The sequence below is a fragment of the Pangasianodon hypophthalmus genome, chromosome 16, assembly GCF_027358585.1.
Source record: "Pangasianodon hypophthalmus isolate fPanHyp1 chromosome 16, fPanHyp1.pri, whole genome shotgun sequence".
In the NCBI taxonomy this organism is placed as follows: domain Eukaryota; kingdom Metazoa; phylum Chordata; class Actinopteri; order Siluriformes; family Pangasiidae; genus Pangasianodon; species Pangasianodon hypophthalmus.
In genome coordinates this window covers 377,501-387,500 of record NC_069725.1, presented here as the reverse complement: position 1 = coordinate 387,500, position 10,000 = coordinate 377,501, and the positions used below count along the sequence as shown (strand labels likewise).

Here is a 10,000-nt window from a genome sequence, read left to right as displayed (position 1 = left end):
CAATCACATCATATTCCTCATCCATGCTGCGTGTGTCCTCTTCAACACCACCGACAGAGTGTGTGAGTGTGTGTGTGTGAGTGTGTGTGTGTGAGTGAGTGTGTGTGTGTGTGAGAAACACTCTCTGTGACGTCACGAACACTGCGGAGGTTTCACGGAGCTTTTCTTCACACTGATTACTTTTCCGCTTTGAGATCTCACACACAGCAACGCAATAATCTGTGTGTCTGTGTGTGTGTGTATATGTGTGTGTATATGTGTGTGTGTGTGTGTGTGTGTGTAAGTAAGTGTGTGTGTGTGTGTATGTGTGTGTGTATCCTCCCTACATGGATCCCAAACAGGCCTCCGCCCTGATCTCACCCCTCACTGTGGGTTGCCAGATTGGCGTTTTAAACACTAACAGCGTCAAGTTCAAGTTTTATTGTCATTCCAACCGTTTAAAGCAGGTGCAGTCCACAGTGCCACCAGAACACCTTCCTCCCAGACCACAGAGCTACACGAGACTACATGAGATTACATGAGATTACATGAGACTACATGAGACTACACGGAGCTACATGAGACTACATGAGACTACACGGAGCTACACGAGACTACATGAGACTACACGGAGCTACATGAGACTACATGAGACTACACGGAGCTACACGAGACTACATGAGACTACACGGAGCTACACGAGACTACATGAGACTACATGAGACTACATGAGACTACACGAGACTACATGGAGCTACATGAGACTACATGAGACTACATGGAGCTACATGAGACTACATGAGACTACACGGAGCTACACGAGACTACATGAGACTACATGAGACTACACGAGACTACATGGAGCTACATGAGACTACACGAGACTACATGGAGCTACATGAGACTACATGAGACTACATGGAGCTACATGAGACTACATGAGACTACATGGAGCTACATGAGACTACATGGAGCTACATGAGACTACACGGATCTACATGAGACTACATGAGACTACACGGAGCTACACGAGACTACATGAGACTACATGAGACTACATGGAGCTACATGAGACTACATGAGACTACATGGAGCTACATGAGACTACATGGAGCTACATGAGACTACATGAGACTACACGGAGCTACACGAGACTACATGAGACTACATGAGACTACACGAGACTACACAGTGCTACACGAGACTACACAGTGCTACACGAGACTACACGGAGCTACGCGAGACTACATGAGACTACATGGAGCTACACGAGACTACACGGCTGACAGGGTCCCTGGTCCTCATCTTCAGTAAGCACTTTATCCTGGTCAGAGCTGCAGTGGAGGCGGAGCCAGTCCCGCTGACGCTGAGAGAATCGTCCTGCAGGAGACTCCAGCGTATCGCAGAACGTGTTTGTTAGGGTAAAAATACCGTTGTGACTTTACAGGGTCACAGTGTCGTGGCTTTACAGCGTCACAGCGTTGTAACTTTACAGAGTCACAGTGTCGTGGCTTTACAGCGTCACAGCGTTGTAACTTTACAGAGTCACAGTGTCGTGGCTTTACAGCGTCACAGCGTTGTAACTTTACAGCGTCACAGTGTTGTAACTTTACAGAGTCACAGTGTCGTGGCTTTACAGAGTCACAGTGTTGTAACTTTACAGAGTCACAGTGTTGTAGCTTTACAGAGTCACAGTGTTGTAGCTTTACAGAGTCACAGTGTTGTAGCTTTACAGGGTCACAGTGTTGTAGCTTTACAGGGTCACAGTGTTGTTGCTTTACAGAGTCACAGTGTTGTAGCTTTACAGCGTCACAGTGTTGTAGCTTTACAGGGTCACAGTGTTGTAGCTTTACAGAGTCACAGTGTTGTGGCTTTACAGCGTCACAGTGTTGTGGCTTTACAGAGTCACAGTGTTGCGGCTTTACAGGGTCACAGTGTTGCGGCTTTACAGGGTCACAGTGTTGTAGCTTTACAGGGTCACAGTGTTGTTGCTTTACAGAGTCACAGTGTTGTAGCTTTACAGCGTGACAGTGTTGTGGCTTTACAGGGTCACAGTGTTGTAGCTTTACAGAGTCACAGTGTTGTGGCTTTACAGCGTCACAGTGTTGTGGCTTTACAGAGTCACAGTGTTGCGGCTTTACAGAGTCACAGTGTTGTGGCTTTACAGCGTCACAACGTTGTGGCTTTACAGAGTCACAGTGTTGTAGCTTTACAGCGTCACAGTGTTGTGGCTTTACAGCGTCACAGTGTCGCGGCTTTACAGAGTCACAGTGTTGTAGCTTTACAGCGTCACAGTGTCGCGGCTTTACAGAGTCACAGTGTTGTGGCTTTACAGAGTCACAGTGTTGTAGCTTTACAGCGTCACAGTGTCGCGGCTTTACAGAGTCACAGTGTTGTGGCTTTACAGAGTCACAGTGTTGTAGCTTTACAGAGTCACAGTGTTGTAGCTTTACAGCGTCACAACGTTGTAGCTTTACAGAGTCACAGTGTTGTAGCTTTACAGCGTCACAGTGTTGTGGCTTTACAGGGTCACAGTGTTGTAGCTTTACAGGGTCACAGTGTTGTGGCTTTACAGGGTCACAGTGTCGTGGCTTTACAGAGTCACAGTGTTGTTGCTTTACAGCGTCACAGTGTTGTGGCTTTACAGAGTCACAGTGTTGTGGCTTTACAGCGTCACAGTGTTGTGGCTTTACAGAGTCACAGTGTTGTAACTTTACAGCATCACAACGTTGTAGCTTTACAGAGTCACAGTGTTGCGGCTTTACAGGGTCACAGTGTTGTGGCTTTACAGCGTCACAGTGTTGCGGCTTTACAGAGTCACAGTGTTGTGGCTTTACAGAGTCACAGTGTTGTAGCTTTACAGGGTCACAGTGTTGTAGCTTTACAGGGTCACAGTGTTGTGGCTTTACAGCGTCACAGTGTTGTGGCTTTACAGGGTCACAGTGTTGTGGCTTTACAGAGTCACAGTGTTGCGGCTTTACAGAGTCACAGTGTTGCGGCTTTACAGCGTCACAGTGTTGTGGCTTTACAGGGTCACAGTGTTGTGGCTTTACAGCGTCACAGTGTTGTGGCTTTACAGAGTCACAGTGTTGCGGCTTTACAGAGTCACAGTGTTGTTGCTTTACAGCGTCACAGTGTTGTGGCTTTACAGAGTCACAGTGTTGCGGCTTTACAGAGTCACAGTGTTGTTGCTTTACAGAGTCACAGTGTTGTAGCTTTACAGAGTCACAGTGTTGTGGCTTTACAGAGTCACAGTGTTGTAGCTTTACAGAGTCACAGTGTTGTGGCTTTACAGAGTCACAGTGTTGTAGCTTTACAGAGTCACAGTGTTGTGGCTTTACAGCGTCACAGTGTTGTGGCTTTACAGAGTCACAGTGTTGCGGCTTTACAGAGTCACAGTGTTGTTGCTTTACAGAGTCACAGTGTTGTGGCTTTACAGAGTCACAGTGTTGTAGCTTTACAGAGTCACAGTGTTGTGGCTTTACAGAGTCACAGTGTTGTAGCTTTACAGAGTCACAGTGTTGTAGCTTTACAGAGTCACAGTGTTGTGGCTTTACAGAGTCACAGTGTTGTAGCTTTACAGCGTCACAACGTTGTGGCTTTACAGAGTCACAGTGTTGTGGCTTTACAGAGTCACAGTGTTGTAGCTTTACAGAGTCACAGTGTTGTAGCTTTACAGAGTCACAGTGTTGTAGCTTTACAGCGTCACAGTGTTGTAGCTTTACAGGGTCACAGTGTTGTGGCTTTACAGAGTCACAGTGTTGTGGCTTTACAGAGTCACAGTGTTGTGGCTTTACAGCGTCACAGTGTTGTAGCTTTACAGAGTCACAGTGTTGTAGCTTTACAGAGTCACAGTGTTGTGGCTTTACCTGATGCGTTACCTGAAGTTGCATAAACATATATTTAAGTTAGCTTTATAACCTGCTGAAACACCTGTGTGTGTTTGTGCTTGTGTGTGTGTGTCTATAGCCCCGCCCCTTCAGTGTGTGTATGTGTTTTTGTGTGTGTAGCCCGCCCCCTCAGTGTGTGTGTGCGTTTGTGATTGTGTGTGTGTCTATAGCCCCGCCCCCTCAGTGTGTGTGTGTGTGTGTGTGCGTTTGTGATTGTGTGTGTCTATAGCCCCGCCCCTTCAGTGTGTGTATGTGTGTGTAGCCCCGTCCCTTCAGTGTGTGTATGTGTGTGTGTAGCCTCGCCCCCTCTGTGTATATGTGTAGCCCCGCCCCCTCAGTGTGTGTGTAGCCCCGCCCCCTCAGTGTGTGTGTGTGTAACTGTGGAATGTGAAAGTGTCGCGTCTCCTGAATCATGAGCTGAGATCTTTCCTTCTGAGTGAGAATCAGGTGCAGAGTGATGAGCTTCTCCATCTTCTCTCCATCACTGATGACTACTCCTGCCATCTCTCTCTCTCACACACACATACACACACACACACACACACACACACACACACACACACACTGGAGGGGGCGTGGCTACACACACACACCAGCCGCAATAACCTGAATGAAGATCACTCGCTGGTACAGAAAGATGAAATAAAACAGGATATTTATTTATAAAACTCACTGATACAGCGTGAAATAATCCACCTAGCCATAATACTCTCACTTTAAATCATTTTATACTCTGGGCTGGAAGCATGATATTGTAATATTTCACTTCTGCAATAACAACCTGAACGTTGAACATGTGCACAGTTGCATTGTGGGTAAATCAGTATGTTTACATTTATGTGTAAATATGAAGCTAAATCACCAGTGCAATAAACTTCAGTAATGAGGTACTGCTAATTCACCCAAAACTGCTAATGCTAAATAAACTGAACATTAGTAATAATAATAATAATAATAATAATAAATAAATAATAATACATTTATTAATATTAATAATAATAATGATGAAAATAATATTACATGGATAATTTCACATTTTTAATGAAAAAATAAACTATTAACGCTATTATTTAAGGAGAGCAGGAGGCGAATTATGAGCTCCAGGTTTTTGGGAGAAATATTCCTTTAAGATGTGAAAACTGAGGTCATAACTTCCAGCTTTAAAAACTGCGTATGAGTTTGATTGTTTTCGTTTTTAGCAGAACGGGTTCGTGTAAAGTCCGAGTTCATCATCAGCCAGAAAATCAGCACCAGCGTGAGGTCGTGTAGAGGTCGTGTAGAGGTCGTGTAGAGGTCACCAGTCTGGTGCGAGCCAGTTTAAACACTTTAGAGCCACTTCAAATCCCAAAAAACAAGCCTGAGAACCAGAAGAACAAAAGTGAGAGAATAAACAAAGCACATTAATTCACGAATCACCTGCAGAGAGAAATAAACACTAATCACCATTTTACATTAAACACCAGCTCTGTTAATCTACAGCACAAAGCTGAACATGTGGAACTCAGTGTGTTTAATAGAATAAATGATATATTAAAGTAGAAAAAGACAATGTAGATGATGTAGATGTGTGTGTGTGTGTGTGTGTGTGTGTGTGGGGTATAGTAACACACACCGCGTTAGCAGGAAACGCTCGCAGCATGACCGCACTCAGGCCTTTATACAGCGCTCCGGCTCCTTCATCTCTCAGCAGCGTTCGCAAAACATCCACTAAACCCGAGTAGCGTCCGTCAGCAGCTGAATAAACACCACACACTTTATTTTATCGTACGAACGCGAGGACACAGCTGACGTGATGTAGACGATGATAAAGTTCCATTTTATAAATACGCTGTACATTTCCTCTGCTGTTTTACACAATAGTTTAATTTAAAATAAGAATCATTTACAGAGTTTCATTTAAAGTGTTTAGTTTTTAATAAATATTTTCAAAACCTCAAACACCAGAAATGTCATGGCTGATTATAAATAAATAAAAAACTATACAAAAGTATAAAATATCACCGTATTTCACAATTCTGTTTCAGATGATTTCAGACAAAAGGCAGAACGAAAGCACATCCACATAAACCTCGAGTATCAGCTGATACCAACATTTAAAAAGTTTCTTTTTAAACTATTAAACTTTTTAACTTTTTATCCTCAAACACTTTACGACCTTCCAGGAAGAAAAACACAGCCATCAGCATCGCCTACACAAAACTACAGCTATTTCAGTCAAACTCAGACTGTGAGCATCAGAGTGCAGGACGTTTAAAATAAAGACACACAGATCTCTCCTAACACACCTGAGCCAAGTGCACAATCACTCACTGTGTGGTGCAGAAAAAGCTCTTTAGGCTAAAAGGTTTATATTAGCGTTATATTTAACTATAAACGTGATTAACGTAAAGAAATGATTAACTCACCTGTCTGGAAATTGGATTTGAGGACATCAGGTGGAAGAGCGACGGCCCAGTTCACGATTCCAGCAGTTCCTCCGGCCAGAAGAATCCTCGGAGTGCTGAGTCGGTCCACGCTGTGTGTGTGTGTGTGTGTGTGTGAGTGTGTGTGTGTGTGTGTGAGAAGAAGACAGGGTGAAAATGATTAAATCGTGATAAATCCTATTCTATCAGGAGATAGATAAGTGTGGTGTTTACCTCTCGCCCTCAGGAGTCAGGACATTTTTGAGGTGTTCGTACGTTAGAAAGTAGAGACCAGAAGAAGGAACATCTGAAAGAACGAAAGAACATCAGAGAGGTCACATGACCTGAGAAGAATATCCACAATCATACAGTACAGCGCACTATAATATACACCACTCATAACGCCCGCTCCGGACACAGAGTACAGCACACATGAGCTCTCTCAGAACAGTTAAAAACCCCACACACGTGCGCGCACACACACACACACACACACGCGCACACACACACACACACACACCTCTAATAAGAGTGAAGACGGTTCCCTTATACACACTGCGAATGCCTTGCTGTTTATACAGTTTCACTGCACAGTCCATCGGCCCGGTGTATTTCAGCTGCCCGCTGATGGACTGCACCTAAAACACACACACACACACACAAACACACATACACACAAACACACACACACACACACACATACACACAAACACACACAGAGTCATATCTAATAGCAGGACCACGTACTGACGAGGTGATGCCACAGACTGGGCAGACGAAGCCTCTAAAGGCATATCATAGCAGAGGAGTGTGTTCTGATCAGTGTAGATTGTTCTTGTGTGTGTGTGAGTGTGTGTGTGTGTGTGTGCTTGCCTGAAGCAGACACTTGATCCTCTCTCCTGGAGCTACAATCACTGTAGTTAAAACTCCGGCTAACATTCCGGCCAGGAACGTCTGTGTGGAGCTGAACCACAGGAATCAGGAGCAGAAGTGAGAAGTGAAGCTTAAAGCTGATGAGTTAAAAAACAGCCTACAACAAAAACACTCTCATATCAAAACACAATCTATTCTAAAAACACACTTTTACAATAAATGCAAATAATTCAAAGGAGTTCATTATGAACTGTTCAGAATATATCGCTTTATAAATAATGTATTTGGTTATGGCTGTGAATATTCAGTATTTCCTTCACAGTAAAACAGCACAAGTCAATAAACGTCAAACACACGGCAACACGTCAGTAAAGTGCACTCAGTGAGACGAGCGTTCTGATTCTGTTCCTCTCACACACCTACATTTATTATCTCTTTTAAAAATCAAGGCTTTGAAGGAAGACAAAAAGAGGAAGATATTGTAAAAAGGCAGGTTTTTAAATTCTTCCTGTTTTTAATAACTTCCTGTTTATGCTACAGATCTCTGTCTCTCCATTACGGATCATCTCCACCCCTGAGTTCTCCATAAACTCCTCCTAAAGTTCTCCATCTCCACTGAGGGTCTCTCCTTCATACTGACGTGATGGGGACAGACGGGTCGCTCTGGAGCAGCTGCTTCCCGAGTCCAAATCCGAAGAAGCTGATGGCCATCATGGGAGCCACTCCGGCCAGCGGCGCTCCCATTCCTTTATACAGCCCCAACGCTCCCTGCGTCACGGAGAACCGGTGGAGGAGAGAAAGAGAAAGTGATGAGAAACGGATAAGAAATGACACAAGATCAGCGACTTCTGTAACCAGCGTGTAGAAAACCCACAAGTTCAGAACATTAACATCAGACTGCACGACTCACCTCTTTAACACTTACACAAAAGCAGAATTATTTCAGATTTAAATTCCTAAAAAAAACTTTAATAGCAAGAATGAGACCTAAAAGCCATCCCTGTAATCGAGTCACTGCTGCACTCGTATTCATCATGGCGGCTTCCACAGCTAGCGTTTAGCATAGCAGAATTATCATCATGCTAGCTAACTAGCTTTGAAAGATTAGTTATAAAGCTGTTGTTAGCGTTTGTTAATTAGCTTTAGCTGAAGTTCTCCATGTTCCCTGGTTCTGTGGTGAGAAAAGCGCTAATTTACCATCAGGAACTAAAACTGGGGTCGTTCTTTCTCTGGTGAAATTTTCTTCTGCTTTTACTTTCACTTTTGAAGAGTGAAGAGTTTATACTTCTCTACTTTAACCTGAGTGGAGAATTTGAAGTTGAACTTTATGTATTTATAATGATGAGTAGTGGTACTTTAACCTGAGTAAAGAATTCAGGTCCTTTTCCTAAGAGACACTGACTGGAAGCCATTTCAGGGCTGGGTTTAGTTTTTAATGTCGCAGTGACACCTAGTGTTCAAACCAGGAACTACAGTTTCACTTATTTATTTGGTAACTACACCAGAATTTATTTTAAATTTAGTTGGAATTTATTTAGTTTGTACACCAGTGGAGAGGAAAATAATTGTTTTTATTCTTAAATGAATTTAATTAACCTGTGTTGGTGTGTTTTGTGTCGTGTCAGCTAGACAGAAGTTCAGTCATGAAACTCAAACTGAATTATAAATCTGCTAATTAGTGAGTCATTGTTACTCATCAGTGATTAATCAATAGATTTCAGTAGTTTAACACAAATGTAATTACACATAAAATAATTGATTAAAATGATATAAATCATGAATAATATGATGGAACCTCTCTGGACAGAGTTTTCCGGAAGCAGTCGAGCGTTCCTGTGTACAGCACATACTGAGAGCACGAGGCTTTGGGCTGCGTCTGAAGGCGAACCTGTGTGAAGATGAACACACACACACACACACACACACACACACACGTCTAGAGATTCAGTTATTCACGTTACTTCTGTCAGTGGAGCAGTAACAGCTCTACCCCACTGAACACACTGATAAGACCCCAGCTCACAAACACAAAGCAAACATGGCCGAGCTGATAAGAAGAAACGCTTCAGGGAGTGAGACAGTGTGGGGACGAGCTGCTCCTCACACTTCTGTCAATAAAGCGACCCAAAAAGCAACCAGACACACAAAATAACCCCAACAGGATTATTGCTGATCATTAAAACTGTTAAAGTGGGTTAAACCCAGTGTAAACAATGCAGCTTACAAAATCAGAACAAAACTACAAGTACACACAACTACCCTGAAAAAATATTAGAAAATAAAAAGTACTGCATTGGATGAGAGCACGTTAGAAAATATTTCTGACATGAAAAAGTGACAGGATGTTGCATTAGAACCCCCCCCGTCTGTTTAGAGATGGTTTGTTCCAGTTTGTAATATTCCTCTTTCACACCAGGTTCAGGTGAAGTTCACACATCTTCAGCGTTTCTACTTATTCAAAACCAAAACTCAACACTGAATAAGACACATGATTCTTTTTAGTGAGTCATTTGAGGTCTGTTCAGCTAAAAGATTCACTGATTCCATCACTGATTCACTCACTCTGGTTGTTAATTAGCTGCTGATTCGCTCAGATGACAATCAGCCTGAGTGATGGAAGATACAGCTGTTATTTAGAATCTGTGTGTATGTCAGTGTTTAGAACAAAAACTCATTTTTAACACAAACACAACCAACACAAGGTCTGCAGCTGATTATAAATAACACAATTATATCAACTTCACGTTCGGTTAAACCACACACGTGACTGAACGAATCGTTTGGCTGAACAGAACTCAAATGATTCACTGAAAAGAATCAAATATGTAAACTCTAATGTTCCAGTGAAGTCATGTG

The 10,000-nt window shown here is 43.0% G+C and overlaps 2 protein-coding genes across 2 annotated transcripts in view; both read right to left on the bottom strand.

Moving 5' to 3' along the window:
• The window catches only part of LOC113525324 (rab GDP dissociation inhibitor alpha), an 11,963-nt gene extending 11,673 nt beyond the window's left edge, over window positions 1-290 (bottom strand). The window contains exon 1 of the mRNA XM_026911807.3: window positions 1-290. This exon is cut by the window's left edge and continues 20 nt beyond it. Within this exon, the coding sequence (XP_026767608.2) occupies window positions 1-25 (25 nt within the window). The 5' untranslated portion in view covers window positions 26-290.
• Window positions 291-4,507: 4,217 nt separating this feature from the next.
• si:dkey-150i13.2 (mitochondrial carnitine/acylcarnitine carrier protein) overlaps window positions 4,508-10,000 on the bottom strand; it is a 7,976-nt gene continuing 2,483 nt past the window's right edge. The window contains exons 2-9 of the mRNA XM_034311939.2: window positions 8,940-9,032; window positions 7,785-7,912; window positions 7,145-7,235; window positions 6,792-6,909; window positions 6,506-6,578; window positions 6,275-6,384; window positions 5,482-5,603; window positions 4,508-5,226 (exon numbers count right to left, since the gene is read on the bottom strand). Coding sequence (XP_034167830.1) covers window positions 5,164-5,226; window positions 5,482-5,603; window positions 6,275-6,384; window positions 6,506-6,578; window positions 6,792-6,909; window positions 7,145-7,235; window positions 7,785-7,912; window positions 8,940-9,032 — 798 coding nt within the window. The 3' untranslated portion in view covers window positions 4,508-5,163. The remainder of the gene's footprint in view (window positions 5,227-5,481; window positions 5,604-6,274; window positions 6,385-6,505; window positions 6,579-6,791; window positions 6,910-7,144; window positions 7,236-7,784; window positions 7,913-8,939; window positions 9,033-10,000) is intronic.